At 53.2% G+C, this 16,954-nt stretch overlaps 1 protein-coding gene across 2 annotated transcripts in view; it reads right to left on the bottom strand.

Moving 5' to 3' along the window:
• The window catches only part of RXRA (retinoid X receptor alpha), a 76,427-nt gene that overhangs the window by 13,047 nt on the left and 46,426 nt on the right, over positions 1-16,954 (bottom strand). For both annotated transcript variants that reach the window (XM_052668061.1, XM_052668062.1), the window contains exons 2-5: positions 12,288-12,553; positions 8,516-8,666; positions 7,544-7,723; positions 1,316-1,485 (exon numbers count right to left, since the gene is read on the bottom strand). In XM_052668061.1, the coding sequence (XP_052524021.1) occupies positions 1,316-1,485; positions 7,544-7,723; positions 8,516-8,666; positions 12,288-12,553 (767 nt within the window). The remainder of the gene's footprint in view (positions 1-1,315; positions 1,486-7,543; positions 7,724-8,515; positions 8,667-12,287; positions 12,554-16,954) is intronic.

Genomic DNA, 16,954 nt, shown 5'->3' with positions numbered 1-16,954 from the left:
ACCTTGCTCTCTGGGGTTTGTTTTCAAGCCAGCACAATGCTGCCTCCAACTCCCCTCAAGTATTTCCACTCCTGAGAGCTCCTCCAGCCCTTCATTGGCCATGGCAGTGCTGGTCCCCCCAGCCAAGCTCCTGGCTATGGGGCAGCAATGCCATGCTCAAGAAGCTTCTGAAGAGTTTCACTTAGAAATCAGCTAAGCAAGATGCCTTACACGTCACTTAGCAAGCCACAAAGCACTCCTGTAGGTAAAAGCTAAAGAGAGCATCCCAGGCCTCACGTGCAGAGCAGTAGGAGATGTAATAGGATGTTTCAGCACATGTTCCTGCTGCTCCGGATGAAGCAGATGTGTGCTCCAGAACTCCAGCTGGAAGTTAAAGGAGGGTTGGACAGCCAAGAGGTGCCCTACAGATAGAGGAACATTGCTTCCATGGGAACTGAGGGTACTGAGGAATCAGCGCTGCATCCTAACTGCAGGGCTGTGAGTGCTGCTCTGCAATAAGGCTCTTTTTGAGGGCTCTGTCCTAGGAACCAAATTCCAGAGGATAGGTTGGCTCTCACATTTGGAGGCAGCTGTTTTGCAGCGAGGCTTTCTCAAAGCAAGGATGCTGATAAGGGAATTATCTAAGAAAAAGCACCAAGACAGTTTCCCTCTGACAGCTTCTCACTCTTTACTCTCCTCCTGCCAGCTCTCTCCTGTTTGCACAAGGCCCTGTGAGATCCCCGCTGCTTCCAGCAAACCCTACTGTAACACCGGCTTCCAATGGGAAAGGGATTTGAGAGCCAACTTCCACAGCTTTCCCCTTCTCACAGCCTCCCAGCTGCGTAATTCAGCACCCAAAAAGTCACGCCCCAATTTTGCAGCTCTTATCTCTTTGCACTTCAGCCACAAAGCTCTGTTTACTGCCTTGATTGGACTACGAGCTCTTCAGAGCACGGAGTGCCTTCCTGCTTTTAGCGCTAATGGCTGTTAACTAAAACAAAATCTCCGTGAGCCCTTTTAATTACACCTTGCAGGGTCTGTTCCTCTCTGCAGCTGTGGATGAGCATCATTCTCTATGGCCACCAGGCAGCAGAGCACCAGTGCTGCCAGTCGCACTGGGCAGAGGGGTTTGCTTTCCTCAGGCTTTCACCTGAGCTCATCTAGCAGCTGCATTGCAGAGCTCCGGTTCCCACAAGCTAACCTTGCCCTGACCCAAATACAGACCTGGCTGGGTTACTGCCATGCCAACACCAAGCCCCAGCTCCCTGCTGCGTCCCTGTGCAGGGACAGCAGGACAAAGGGACAGGACAGAAGGACCAAGGGACGGGTGCCTCACCGAGCTCGGCGTCAGGCCCATGTTTGCCTCAATGTACGTCTCTGTCTTTGGCTCCACAGCGAGTTCTGCTTCCAGGATCTTCTCCACAGGCATGTCCTCATTGGCGCTACTTGTGGACTCCACCTCGTTCTCGTTGCGGTCTTTCCCCCGCTGCCTCTCCTCCTGCACAGCTGGGGAAGGGAAGAAAAGGACAGCATCAGCCCAGGGCTCTTGACCACGGTGCCAGGGGTGAGCTGGGACCCTGGAGCTCCACGGAGCCTTGGACACCTTCAGCATCCCTACGAGCTGCAGAGCACACACACCTGCTGCCTTGCTCTCCAACCTGAGCTTGCCAGCAGTGTGCTCAGTGGGTGCGAGGAACGGATGGGCGCTGCTGCAGGGGGAGAAAACGAGGAGGTGAAGGGACAGCAGTGAGGAGTCCTAAAGAAAAGAGAAACGGGTCACTTTCACAGATAAGCCTACAGTCAGACCATTTCCCGAAGCTGCTGGTGCTGGATTCCCACGCAGGCCCCTGGAGCAGCAGTGGGGTTGTGCCATCACGCGCTGCTTGCAAAGCAGGACCCAGCCCTCAGTTCTGACCAGACGGGACAGACCTGCCCCAGGTCCCATGCAGGAGAAGCCACCTAGCCAGAAGCATGTCACATGCTGATGAGTCAATGTCTGAAGAGTACACAGATGAAAAACGCTCGTTAGATGCTAACAGCATTATTATTAATCATCTCCTTTTGAAGCCTGCACAAAGCTGTCGCTAAACCTGGAAAGCAGCTCCACGCAGACAGTTACACTGGTAACTATCTCTGTCTCAATCACAGCTCTGCATGCCCTAAATCCACAGTTCCCACAGGACACAGCTCGAGCGACAGGAGCTGCCACCAGGAGAGACCAGGGCCTGAACCTCCCCAGCTCTTTGTTCAGGGCTGAATGAGGCACTCAGCCACGCCAAAGCCTGCTATTTATTAACAATTACCCCAACACTTTCCCTCTTTGCTGAATCTGAACCTGGCTGTGCGATGTGAGGAGCAGCAGCAGGGGCGCAGGTGTTGCAGCAGTGAAACCAGAGCTGAGTGCAGCACAATCAAACCCTTCAGGCTGCTAAACCAACTGCATCCCAAGTGCAAAAAAAATACAAGCTAGAATATAAAACTTCTTCTTCAACAACAGGAAATTAAAGCATGTGCTATCCTATACAGATACTACTCCTATCAGCCTGGTTTGCAGTGCCTCCCTGCTGCCCAGCTCTGCATGCCAACAGGACATTTTGCTTGCTGGCTGAAATCTGCAAAAAGCAAGAGGTTATTTCTGCAAATTGCTTTTAAATGTAAGAGCTGCAGAGGCTCCTGAGGTTTGCAGTGTTTTCTGCCTGGCTGCCCAGGGCCAGGTAGGCTGCTGCTGTTAACACTCAGATTTGTGCAGTGCCTTTTGTCCATCTGGACCTCGTCTGGTTCTGGTTCTTACCTGTCCTTTCCCAAGCTAACATCACACCTGCTTAAATCTCTCCTCTCACTCCCATACGTTCTTTTTCTCAACCCAAATTCTCCCTGGTGACACAACCAACATGTATTTAAGAGGAAACAACCATGTTCAGCTCTGGAGACCACTTCTGCTCCCATCTAACACGTCCTGCTATGCAGGTGGACAAGAACAGGGCATGCAGCTCAGGGACCTGGAGGTCTCAGGACCATTCCCAGCCACACTGACATGAGTGGCCATAGCACAGCACTTGCTCAGCACTAAGAGCAGGAGGTGAAGCAGGATTTCTGCTTGCCATGCCTCAGTAACACTCCTGCGATGAAGAGCATCTGCCCCAGCCCCGTCTGATGGCTGTGCCAATGCTTTTCTTTTTCTTCAAGGAGATTCATATGGTTGAGAGGGCTTTTTTCTTTTTTTTTCCATAGTGTGATTTTAACAGAAGGGAAGGGCTTAAAACTTGCAATCCACTTGAGGAGAAAAAAGATATTGCAGTCAGAGCCTCGCCTCCTCCAGCTATGTCTCAGCCGTGCCAAAGACAGAAGCCTGTGTTTTCCATGGCACCTGATGAAGATGTGCTCGTGTTATTCCGCTTGATTTGGCTTCTTCTTGCCTATGGCTGCTTGCTGTCGCTTTGCATCTCGCAATCCCAAGCCCATCTGCACTTCCCCAGGACAAGCACAGCAGTGTATGTGCTCAGACCACTTCTTGGCAGCTTCTCCCTTGGAAAGCACCAAAATGGACTGCAGACAACACTGAGCTGCTCACTTGCCAAAAATGCAGGATCCATCCGCCAGGCAGCAGCCAGCTGAGGTGCCCCCAGCAGCAGTGCCATGGTTTGGGGAGGGCTCAGTGCCCTGTAATTATGGCTTACCCTGAGTTGATACAGATGGGCACACTTCTTTCCAAGATAGAAATCCATCCTTCCAGGAACAACACTGTGGACTACTGGCTGAACTCAATTTCTCTTCTTGAAGGAGAATAATTCCCCAGAACTTGACCTACTGATCACTGACCCAATGGGATCTTCTCCTTGGTCAGATGCCACAGGTGGGCTCTGCAGAGCAGGCAGCTTGCTCAACCCATTCCTAGGCAGAATAAAAGCCACAGACAATAATGGACAGAAGAGACACATGAGGGTGGTGAGGCACTGGAACAGGCTGCCCAAGGAGGCTGTGGATGCCCCATCCCCAGAGGCATTCAAGGCCAGGCTGGATGTGGCTCTGGGCAGCCTGGTCTGCTGGTTGGTGACCCTGCACACAGCAGGGGGGTTGAAACGAGATGATCATTGTGGTCCTTTTCAACCCAGGCCATTCTATGATTCGATGGCAATGACCCCTTCCAATCCGCTGCATTTGGGGTGGCACTGTGGACATCACCAGGGCACTGGGAGATGACACTGCCCTCCACCACGCTTTGGGATGCCCTTTAGAGACCCAGAAGGTCTGGTGGCTTCCAGGACTCAAAAGGTTTGTCATAGCCTACAGTGCATGGCTGTTTACCTACCAGGTGCTCAGGGAGGGTTTACTGGGAATATCCATTTCACCAGCAGTGGAATTTATTGGGCTCTGCTGTTTTTTTTTGTTGTTGTTGTTGTTTCTTTTTTTGCTGTATCTTAGCTGTGCATCTTGAAGTGCTTATGCCTCAGGTACCCATTTATAGTGAAAGTGCTGCCATAGGAAATCAGCTCTGAGAACATTTCTTCTGCTTTGCCCTCATGCAGCCATGCTTCCTTTTTTTTTTTTTTTCCCCTATGTTGCAGCTTCTTATTACTGTGAACAACCTCAAAGGCTGTGATACAGGAAATCAATGGCGCCGTTTTTTTCCCACATTTACTGAATCCCACATTTGGTTATTTCTTAAGATGGGCGAAATTCTGCTGTGATGCTACGAATGTAATGCCATGCAAATGGAGTGTTAAAAAGTGGATTGAAGTATTTGCATGAAATCAATCCGTGCAGGAATGGCTTTGGAAGACCAAAATCTCCAGGACACTTCACCCTCAAAACGTGACCACAGCCCTGCCAAAGCAATGAGAGAAAAGCACAAACCAAACCCTTAACTCTCAACCTTGGAGCATCCTCCAAAACAACAAACAAACCCAGCATCACTTAACCAGCTGGTTTAAAGAGCAGCTCTTTAAAAGGACAGAAGAAACAAGCTCATTAAGCTGAAAAGCATTTCCCGTCCCAAAATTACTCCTAAAAATAACTGTTGCTCTTGAACTCTGCCCCTTCACTGGGCTGTGGCCACTTGCCTGGTTCAGCATTTGTTCAGAGCAGTGAGATGGAGACCCAATTCCTGCTCTTTCTTCCCATATTCCTGCTCCTGACCCCCCTGAGGATGTCGGGGCGCAGGGATGGTTCTGTCATACAGCACAGCAGGCTGTGAACAGAGCCAGGCCACAGTGTGACATCCAGAGAGCAATGCCAGGGGGCAGATTTCTGTCTCCAGGTGTGCTGAAGGTTCCCTGGCGGACCAGCACCCATCCCATCAGGTACCATTACACATGCAATTAGTGAGGGCTGCAATTAACAAAGCTGCCTGGAGACTAGAAGGAGATGGAGGGTTGGGCTGAGCTGTGCTGGGTCCTTGTGGTGGCTCAAAAAGAGCATGGGAAAGGGCTCCTGGACAGCATATCCTGCTGTTGGCAATGCAGGGCTGGGGCTCCATATGGTGATCTGCAGCCACACAGGGACCCCAGTGCATCCCACAACCAACCTGTCCTACTAGCATTGCATCTAATTCACTTCCTACTTTTTCCCTTGAAACAGGAAGCTGCTGACACAGAGCTTTAGAGGCTCTGAAGCTGTTTAGCGAACCAAGACTCACCTCAGACCCTAATGGTTGCCAGATCAACCAGAGTTATACCTGTGGATGCAGACTGCCACCCCATCACAACAGTCCTTGCATTAGTCAAGGATCCTGATGGTAATCTGAATTTTGTTGTATTCACTGGGAGACAGCACAGAAATCAAAGGCTCACAAAGCTGGCAGTAATTTACAGTGGGAAAATGCTCCTGGTTGCTTATTTATCAGAGCCTCAACACCTCCAGAATCCACAGGGCTCGTACAGCATCAGGATGTGCTGTAATGTTTTTTCACAGGGAGCAGCCAGAAATGCAGACTCCAGAAGGAATCCTTTTCCTGCTCTAAGCCTGGATCCCCCAGACATGGCTGCTAAAGCCTCCACCCAAACCTGCTAAAGCCTCCACTCCCTCTGTCCTGCCCCTTCCCAGTACCAGGGTGTAGAGCAGTCACTGGAGAACCACTAAACAGTGACTCCTTCACTACTTAATTTAGAGGGTTTTGCTGTCCTTCCACGACATACAAACACATTTGTGCTACAAAAGAGATGCTTCTCAGCAGGAGTCTGCTCTGCATTTATGGGGCTATAAATTAGGTCTCCAGAGTGAGGTATTTTGTGAGGAAATGAGGCCCATTACCTCAGCTCTGTTACTTAAAAGAGGTAACGGTTTACACCAGAGGATAACAGCCAGCTTTCCTGTAAGCAAGCACTGGGGCAAAAGGAACCATTGTGCAGGATGCAGCCCAGAGCTGCTCCCAAAAGAGATGCTGTGGGGACGACTATGGCCAAGGCTCGGGGCTGCCAACAAGGGAAGGACAGCAGCAGTGGGATGGGTGCAATGGGACAGAGATCATCTGCTGGCAAATGAGGTGGATCAGCACTAATGAGCTGCTCAAAACCAAAGCACAGGGAGCTCCAGCTCCTGGGGGTGTGCTATAGCAGTGGGACATTTCTGCACTGCCAACCTTACTGCGACCTGGGGAGCGAGGCACCGAGCCCAGCTCTGCCTGCTTAGGGATCATACCTTATGCACCAGCAAAACCCTCTGCGTGCCATGCCAGCACCGCCTGAGCACGCTTGGAGAGTTATGAAGCTCCCATCTGTCACACTTTTAAATAATTGGCTGATCGTTATGAATTCATTTGCTATTCACTGCGATAATGTTAATCAAGATGAATTAATAGAGCCCTCGCACTGTACGGGCGCTCCCCAGGGAATTCCACCACCGTTTAGAGATTAATTAATAGAGCTGTAACTTCACTGGTGCTGCCCGTGCAATTGCTGCTGTTGGTGGGCACGGAGCAGTTCCCTATCACTGCTCACAAACCAAGGGGATGGAAAACCCAAGGGGATGGAAAACCCACTCCCCTGAACCACACTCAAACGAGGTCTCTGCTCACAGCCGCACCGGCCACAGCCACCTCCATGGTACAACCCATCCCTGGTTGCACCAGAAAACTCCAAAGTTTCCAAACACCAAAGTTCTGCAGGACCAGGGAGGGCACCTCAAGGGCTCTCCAGAGTGATGCCAGCAGGGAAAGGGCTCTGCCTGACCCAGTGAAGGTGTAAGGGGAGAAGGCAGCAGAGACCTGAGCAATGCTGCGGGGTCACTTTCCCATCGTGCCTGCTAAAAGCCCATTCTGCCAGCAGTTTCAGAGAGATGCAGTCAGCATTTAAAAAGAGCACTTCAAAGAGGCTCTGCCAGGGAGTTTTAGAGCCTTCATTTAAATTCCAGTAAGGGGAAGGGATATCTTTTTACAAGACTGAATTTCTTCTTTCTTCCCAATAAGAAAAAAGCAGCCAACACTGCCAGGGAACGCTCCTGGGTCAGCACGGCCCCAGCTATAGGCAGACAGGGCACAGCGTGTGCCTGTCAGCCCCGTGTGTCACCCCAACCACATGGCCAGGTGCCCACAGGAAACACAGCACCCCAGGGGGGCTCAATGCCTTACCTTCCCTCTTCATCCCCATGGCAAGACACTTCTGGTAGCGGCAGTACTGGCAGCGGTTGCGCTGGCGCTTGTCGATCAAGCAGTCCTTGTTGTCACGGCAGGTGTAGGTCAGGTCCTTCCTCACCGTGCGTTTGAAGAAGCCTTTGCAGCCCTCGCAGCTGTACACCCCATAATGTTTACCTGCAGACGGGTGAAAGGGCTCAGCAAGGGTGCTGGGTGCCTACAGATCCTTTGCTTTCCCTCGTCGTGGACCTGCAGATCTTCTCGAAAGGACCCTCCCAACCCAAAGCCGTTCCATGATCCTTCCCAGGGCAGCATTTGGGAGAGCCAGAGGCTCCTCGGAGTATCAGCAAGGAAGGCTTTGCCTTCATTCATCTCCATAACACCAGGATGCTCTGTGGGGCTACAAACTGCCCCAAGCACCCCTGGTTATCCATGCAGCAAGACTGGGGGCACCTCGCTACGACCCTCCCCAGCCCAACAGGATGAGCAGGAGGCATCCCCCAGGACCACAAAACTCAGACAGCAGGGCAGTAACAGAGCTGAAAGCTTTTAAAGCTGCGTGAGAATAAAGGGAATTAGCACATCTTTATCTCCCACCAGTGGAGAGACTCCACGAAGCACATCTTTTTATCTGGTGCTATGTGATGAGCCCAGCCATAGATCAAAGGAGGCAGAGAGAGGGACACTCAGCTAATGGCTGGTCCTCCCTGCTGGGGGCTGGGGATAAAGCACTGGATTGGCTCTACCAGGGAGCCTGACAAATTGTTTACTTCTCTAGTTACCATTAGGGCAGTGTAAAGGATGGGGAGGTCAAACAGCTGAGCTGTGCACACCTCACCTGGGAGAAAGCAAGCCTGGGGAGGCTTTTCCTTTCCCATTGAGCACTTTTGTCCCTAAGCAGGGGGATGATGCTAAGCTCCTATGTGCCTTGGCATCCATTGGCATCGTGCAGTGCAGGAGGAGCCTTACCTGAAGATCTGTCCCCGCAAATGGCACATATGTGCTTGGTGAAGGAGGCCATTGTTCCTGAGGGATGTGCTGGCACTTTGAGGACTCCATTGAGCCCCAGGGGTGGCTTGATGTCTTCTGAGCTGCTGACGGGGTTCATGGGTGAGTTGAGCTGTGAGAACACAAGCAGGGAGCACATGGGATCAGGTACAGGCAGGGAAACGTATGAAAGAAGGGACAATCCTCAAATGGGAACAAACAGCTTAAAACCCAGTGCTGAGCCCAGAGGAGGATGTGGGCACCTGAGCCCAAAGATCAGTGAGCCAGGTGCATCAAGGCCTGCCTTTGCAGAACTGCAGGTGTGGAATGCTTCCCTGCCATTCACAGCCTTCAGCAGAGTCCAAGAGAACTGGGAAATAAAGCAAAGAAAGCTGGAACAGAGGGGCTGGCACGGCCCCATCTGCAGCTCTGGGATTTCAATGAAACATTCCTGACTTGATTTCCACATTCCTGGCAGGACAGGATGGTGCTCCCCTCCTGCACAGAGAGAAACTGAGGCACGGAACTGTCAGAAAGCTCAGCCCTGGCAACGGAAACAAGCTCACAGCAACCTGTGCTCTGCTACCCTGCCCATGGCTGCATAGCCCAAATAACTCACTGAGGCGTGAAGGAAAGGTGTGAGGACAGAGCTGCAGCCCCAGCCTGCAGGTTCCAGGCTGCTGTCCCCATCACAGCAGCCATCTGCACCTTCAGGGCCTCAGTGATTTTCTCTGCAACAAGATTTTATGCTCAGTGCCATCAGAAAAACCCCTCTGCAAAAATGCTCTGTGCTGGTGTCACTGTGCCCTCCTGCATAGTCCTATCAAGAGGGGACAGGGATGCAGGAGGGACCCCACAAGGACCAAAGCCTAGCCCAGGGCAGGTATAATGGGGTCCTGCGTGGGCAGCCAGGCTTCTGCAGCTCCTGCCAACTACTAAGAGAAGGATTTGTCCCAGCTTGTTGTCTTTCTCTTCCTTAATAGAGACAGTGGGCAATTGCACTTGTCACAGATTAATTCAGGGAAGTTCTGGGGCTCGCGTTCTGTCCATTAGAAGAATATAGCCACTCCTCTGATTTTCAAGCCTCCAAGCTGGTGGCAATACTTGGCAGCCAGAGGGCTGATAACCACAGCACACAGCGAGGCAAACCCACCCCAGTGAGCAGGGGTGCAGCAGGAGCATCCCTTGGTGATGTGACACAACACCAGGGTGAAAGGCATGAGCCACACTAAGCTGCAACACTGCATATGGCTTTGGGGTCACTGGCTCTGGCAACACCCCCACAACACATTTTGGAGCTAATCATCAGGTCCTGCATCAGAGCTGGGGCAGAAGACTTTAGCTATCTGCTAAAATAAGCTTTTCATCATCAAGCTCCCCCCCTCCCCCCCAACCCCAAACTCCACGTGAGAAGCATGTGAGCATCTTCCCTCTGAAGGGTACCAGGACATGGGGGTGCCACCACCCCCATAACTCAGCCCCGCTGGAGCTGAGTCAGCCCCAGGATGGGAGAAGTCACCAGTTCCTCCTGCAGCCCCAGCCCCACGTGTGCTGTGAGGTTCCCACACCACTCTGGCGCCAGCCCCACTCCTTCCCCTATAGCTGGCGCGGAGCTGGGAGCACGTGCCATGGGAGTGCACCATACACAGCATGGAGCAGGGACACAGAACTGCTGCTCTGCTTCCCCAATGACGTGGCAGCCCCACGCGCCGGGACTCCTCGGCTCCTCTCTTTTCCCTTTTTAGTTCATTGCACGGGGGATCAAATCCCCTTTGGTCTAATGGCAACCAGAGCTTTCCTCTTTTTCCATCCATAACACACCCACATTCAAAAATCATTGTGTAAAGGCTCTAGAGGAGCCTAATCCTGCTCCTGATCCATTCCCCCGGTGCCTCAAGCTGCTTCCAGCGATGCCTCGAGCAGCACAAAGCAGGAGGGAGGAAGAAGCCTCCAGCACTGGAAGTCCATCCCTTCCATTTCTTACAGAAAATTATGCTTTCTTTGTTTTCACAGCAATTTTAAGTAAGACAGCTTAAACACGCACTAAATCCCAGCAAACAGACCTCTGGGCAGGCTGGGACTTTGCTCACACTGCTCAGGCTCTCTGCCAGCTCGTGCCCAGCTCAGTGCTCGTGCCCCCTCCCTCCCCACAGGGTCCCCAGCAGTCGCCTGGGAGCCGGTCTGCGTCTGGAGGCTGCGTGAGATCCCAGGCAGGAGGAGATGCTCGAGGTCAGAGCTGATGTCTTTTGGCAAAGCTCAGACCGGGAGGAGCTGGGTCAGAGCTTGCATGGGAAGAAACAGCAGAGGGAACGCAGCCGGGATTTTGGGAGCTGACATCTCCGTCCCACCCCGGCGCGGCTGCCCCACACCCTTCTGCTCTGTTGCCTTTCCAGAGGCAATGAGGCATGGCCTGATGGCAAGTGGCATCTGCCATCTGATGCAAACCACCTTCCATCAGGGTGATCCCCACCCGGCGGCTGGGGCCGCACGCCTCATTACCCCCGGCGCTTTGCCGGCCGGTGCACAATGGGGGGGACTGCACTCCTTTCTCTTCTTCCTCCTCCTCCTGTGCTCCTATGCAAGCCCAGGTAGGTGCATACTGCAGGGCCGGAGCCCTAATGCGCCCAGACAGGGGACAGATGGACAGGAGCCATTAGGCTGGAAACCTCCTCACCATCTCCTGAAGGAAAACCACTTAAGACAAGTCCGTGGTGCCGGCACTGTGCCGCCAGGGCTGGGAGACACTGTGCCGCCCGCTTGCTTCCATGCACCATCTGACCATGCTCTCAATTCCCCTTTTTACTCTGTGGTTGGGTTTTATTTCAGTTCCTCCAGTTCCTACGCCGCATCGTGCCTAGCAGCAGAGCTTCCTCGTTCCACCCCTCCCAGCTGGCGGCTCAGCCCCACCTTGCTTCCCACTCCTTCCCCATCACTTCAGAGCTGGCACTGCCCATTCCAAAGCACCATTTCGGTTCCCCTTCCCTTTGCCACGGGATAGGAGGCAGCACAGAGAGCTCCCCCTGAACCTACAGGGGCACGGGCAAACCCTACGCTGCCTCTCCCATTGCATCTCCATTGGGGATGGCTGACAGTGCCCGCACGGCACGTCCCTCCCCAGTCAGAGGCAAAAAGACCCCGTTATTGCTGGAAATAAATCAGGCCAATATTTAAAAATAAAGGTGCTGGCAGGTGCTTGACTCCCAGCGAGGGCTTGGGATAAATAAACCGGCACTGAGTGGCAGGTGGTAGCCAATTCCTTAATCTGCCCTTTTACTAAACATATATCGTGCAAGCAGCCAGCAACAGGTGGCAGGGGCTGGCCAGCTCTCCCCGATCTTGCTATTTTTAAAAAGAGCTTATCTCTTGCTAGTTGGAGTTTTTTTACATAATCTTCAGCCAACCAACACCAGTTCCTCCCTCTGTGAAGGGAAAGAGGGGCAGTGCGCAGGGAGGGGACAGCTGATGGATGGCTGTGGTCCTGCTCTACACCCCAGCGGTCCCCCATATGACATCGGAGCAGCAGGAAGCCCCGGGCTTCATTTCCCCCTTTGGGTTCTGCTTTTTGCCACCCTGTGGCGCCTGCCTACATCCCCATGCTGTCTGAAATGGGCTTTTGCTCCCTGTGCTATCTGCAGTGGGGTTTCAATCCTCAAAACCTGGCAGAACGTAACCAGAAGTGGGACTGGATCAAACCCCAAAACCACGGCTCTGCCCCACCAAACCAGCAGCGACATCCCTGCCGCTCTCCCCTCACCTGTGGGCTGCTGGTGCCGAATCCCAGGCTGGGCGTGGAGGGGACAGACATCGAGTGTGGGCCCATGGGGGAACTGATAACGGAGAAGGGTGGCCCCATGCCATTGATGGGTGAGCTCAGGGTGCTGATGGGTGAGTGCAGCTGGCCTGGGGAGCCCAACGAGGAGCCGATGCCCGGCCCGATGGACGGGTGCAGGGATGGGGTGGCCATGGGGCCTCGGCTCGTCGGGGAGTTCAGGGATGTGGAATTCACTTGGTTTGAGAAATCTGGAAGAGAGGAGAAGAGAAAAAGGCTTGAGTCTCATCTGGTATCGCCGCCAGACCTCTAGAGGCTGCTTTTCAACACCCCCAACCTCCCGATGCATTCTCCTCCACCAGCACCGCTTCCGAAATCCCATTTGGTTTTGGGTCTTTTTGGTGTAGAACCCAGAGATCACCAACACGGAGAGTTCCCAACTCCAGAGCTGTCACTGCCCTCCTCCCTCCTTCATCCCCTGTACCCAGCAGCATCACTCCCCAAAGGGTGCAGGACCAGAGGGTGTAGAACTAAGGGATGCAGGACCAGGGAATGAAGGACCAGCGCCCACCCTATAGATACCACAATTCAGATTTCAAAGGGATGCTAAAGGGAAGGTGCAGAGAGACAAACCATGTACGAGGAGCAGGGCTGGGGAGCTGTGCAAGCTGAGCCGTGCAGAGGACACAGATTGCTGCAGGCAGCACTGGGGGGGCTGCACCCGCTGTGCTCTGAGCAGCTCGGCTGTCCCAAGGGAGTGAGAGAGGGGTGTTTAAAAATAGCCAGCAATTCTCCCGAGAGGAGACATGGAGCCATTCCTGGCACGTTTCCTCCTCATCCTGTCACGCTGCTTGCAAAACAATCCCAGGCAAGGAAGAGGCAGGCTCGTGGCCCCCAGGCTGACTGCAGGGAGAGCAGCCGGAAGGCTGTGGGGTAGGGCTGTGGGAACCCCCCCAGGACCCCCGAGCTGCCTTGGGCTCACAGCAGCAAACACAAGGGCAGCGAGGGGCAGATGACAGCAAAGCCCCTTGATTGGAGTGCAAGGCTTTGTGGTGGGGTCTGAGAGCCACTGCCTTCAGCTGCAGGCTGCTGAAGTTCATGCTGTCCTGGGAAATGATGGCTTCTGTCACCCGCATGTGGTCAGGTGTCTCTCCAGTCCCACTTCTTCTTGCCTCTATGGGCATGTAGAAATGATGCAAAGGTAAGCAAGGCTCCGTCTCATCACTGCAATTCCATGGCTCCAAGGATGGGGTGGGGGAGGAAAACTACAAGCAAGCCTGCTGCCCCTAAACACATCTCTTGCCAAACAGATGCAGACCAGAAGGTTTTTAAGCAACAGAAGCATTGCACAGTGGGAAATGTGCTTGACAAACCCACAGCAAACCCAGCCCCAGCCGGCTCCCCCAGAGAGCACCAACTGAGCAAGGAAATCCCACCACGGGGAAGCGTAGATCCCCAGCAAGACTGCAATGCTCCTCTTGCAAAAGTATACTCAGCATCACACCACTGCACCCAGCATCCTACCTTGGACACACAGAGGGGACACAGGCCCTGACCGTATGCCCCAACCCAACGCCACCACCAATGGCAAAGCCCAGCCCTGGCACACATCCCCATGTGCTCCCTGGGGTCTTGGCCTCCTGTTGGCTCCTGCAGGATGTTGACTTAAAATAACCACCAGCCACTGCGTCATCTGCGGATGAGAGACACGAGTGCTGCACAACAGGAACCTCGGGACATTCCTCGAGGCTTCAGGACTGTTCTTCCCAGTTCTCTGCTTTTTGGCTTCTTTAAAGGGGTTGGAGTAGGGCTTGGCACCACAATGTTCTCTGAGGACATGGGATGAGAGCTATGCCTTGTCACCCTCCTATCCTTCACTCTCAGGGTGCTCAAAGCAAAAGGAGGTGTTTATCCTGCAGCAGGTTGTGCATTTGGGCACGGAGCCCTGCTCTGGAGGAGACCCAAAAACCGCAGCAGCTGGGGTCCAAAATGATGGATGGGGATGAAGATGTCCTGAACTGAGGACCAAGGCAACGGGTGGGGATGTCTCAAAACACAACCGAGGATGCACTGGGCTCACAGCCCTGAAGCAGCAGAGTGGAACAGGGCCCTCGTGCTGGCAGTGGGGCGAAGGAAGCACACGCAGCCCTGCCTCCAATGGTCCTGGGAATTTCAGGCGCTGCCGAGGCGAGGTCGCAGGCAGGTTACTGGCGAGCAGCCCGTGCCGACTGCAGCACGTCAGAGAGCAAAGCACGTGTGGGCTCGACTCGCCGTCCCAGCCCCTCTCCTGAAATAACCATCCCCAGGGCACAGAGCTCCCCAGCACCCATCCTGTTTACTTCGTGCTGAAGACACAAATCAGGGAGAAGCGTGTGCAGGCACAGCCACGCGTTGCGGTGCGTTCGCACCCAAAGCCCGTCGCCATGCACACGGAAGCAGCGTGGCTCAAGGCACCGGGAAGTTTCCACTCCTCCCCACACTCTTCCTTGTCTGCAGAGCAACAAGCAAGAAGGAAACGTTCGCCTCTGGCACAGGCAGAGCGTGCTCACCCCAAATCTCACCCAGCTGCAAGGAAGCAGGCAGGGAGCCCCGGGATGAGCTGTCTAACGAGCACAGCCCGAAGTGTTCATCTCTCTATGTTGAAACCCTAACACCCAGATTGAGGAAACATCCTTCAAATAAACAACTCCAAGCAAATAAACACCTACAATGAAGGATACATCTTTGGCTAAGCAAACTGGGGAGGTCACATCCCAAAGGCTGCTTTCAGTACAAGCAGCGTGAGGCGGTTCATTTTTCTTGCGTACTTTTGCCATTTAAAGCCACCGTGTGTGATTATCTCCTGACCAAAATAAACTCTGTGTCTGTTTCTAAATACAAGAAAGAAAAAAAGAGAAAAAAAAGCAGTTCTCAAAGCATTTCCCCTCTTGCCGCACCCATAAATTGCGGCTATTTTCTCTATGTGTCCTTTGTTTAAACACAACGACCTCTATATATCCTATAAGATGCCCCATGGCAGTAGGGAGAGAGAACTGAGAGATGCTCAGCAGCTGAAGAATGTGCAGCGAAGCTCTTTTCTCTCTCTAAATTATGAACCTGCAAGCCACAGGATCCGGAGGGATATTTTCCCAAAGATATGGACACAGAGGGCAAGGCCACGTGGCATGGGGAATGCAGCAGCCACACAGAGCCGTGCTTTGGGCTCTGCTCCGTGCGTCCCAGCATAAAGCATTGCACAGAGCAGGCAGGTTCTGATCCAACCACATGATAAGGAGCCTCATTCTGTCACAGGCTGGGGTTTTTAGGCCCACTTTGCTCATCACTGCCCTCCACTCATGCAATGCATCCTTTGGGTGCCACTGTTGTGGTTTCATGACTGGGGAAAGCAACACATGGAAGAGCCCAGTTGGGGGAAACCAACATACAGAAGAGCCCAGATTGGGTGCACAGTACCTGGCTGGAGAAAGTAAGGCATACAAGAGCCCCACCATCTTCCCAGAGTCACGCAAGAAAACAGAGCCAAAGCTGGGAAAAGTTCCTGGGCACAACAAGACCCTGGCAGTCTCTCAGCTGCTGAATCAACTTCACTTGTTGTTGTTTGTTTGTTTCTTTGTTTTGGCCTGATGCCTTTGTGCCAAGCAACGTTTATTAACTACTATTAGTTTTCAATAAGAAAACATCACTATAAAACATTTGCCCCCGTTCTCATCCAAATACATTAAGTCCTCAGAGCAGACCAGACAAGCACAAAACATCCCTCTGCAGCTTTGCACCTCTAATTTCCAATCCCTTTGGCACTCCCTGGGCCAAAAGCCCAAAGCTCCCAATTGCACCAGCAGCCGCCTGCAGGACGCAGCTTTCAGCCCCCAGGTTTGCTAAAGCACCTGAGCAAGCCAGCATCACTTCCTCCCGTGCACCACTCCCCCTCTGCATTCAGCGCTTGCATTCACCACCAGAGCTGCATTTCTCAGCGCTGCTCTGCCCGGTGAGCCCCAGCAGCCCATCGGCTGCTGACACAGCAACACCTCGGGCTGTGATTTTAACACTTCTAAACCAGAGCAGAAACAATTACAACAGCGCAGGGGCGATTTTTCCCAGGATAGCTCATTTGTACCAGAATAAACCGTACCAGCGTAAGCTTTCACCAGTATAATCTTCATTGATGCTTAAGAGGCTTTGCCAGTAAAACTACAGTGACCTAGCTCTGCTGGAAACCCTTTTCTGGTCTATCCAGGAGTTCACTGTGCTGCTAGCAGGGGGGAAGCCCCATAGCCCACCTCCAGCCCCCAGCCCTGCTGTCCTGCAGGTGGTGGCACAGCCCAGCATCCCCAGCACGACGCCCGCACCCCCACGCTTCCGTTATTTGCTTTTTTTTTCTTCTTCTTCTTTTTATTTTTTTTTTTCTCAGCACCTCTTCCTCTGTAATCAGCACGCAGATCAATTCTGGGTATTGCACTGCAGGAAATTCTAAATTTGGGAAGCCGCTCCCTTCCGGAGCGCAGTCCTTACACTGAAGGGCTGCAGTCAGAGAGGAGTCAGGACCAGCAGCAGGGATGGGGCTGTCGGAACGCTCGTCCTGCTCTGCTCCCAGGGATAACACTGGGGTTGGCCACGTGCAAAGCTCCCGCAGCCAAATTCATGTGAATCCACAA

Source organism: Tympanuchus pallidicinctus, unplaced genomic scaffold, assembly GCF_026119805.1.
Source record: "Tympanuchus pallidicinctus isolate F22 unplaced genomic scaffold, pur_lepc_1.0 scaffold8, whole genome shotgun sequence".
NCBI lineage: Eukaryota > Metazoa > Chordata > Aves > Galliformes > Phasianidae > Tympanuchus > Tympanuchus pallidicinctus.
Note: the sequence above shows the minus strand (reverse complement) of the source record. Positions and strands in the feature narration are given on the sequence as shown.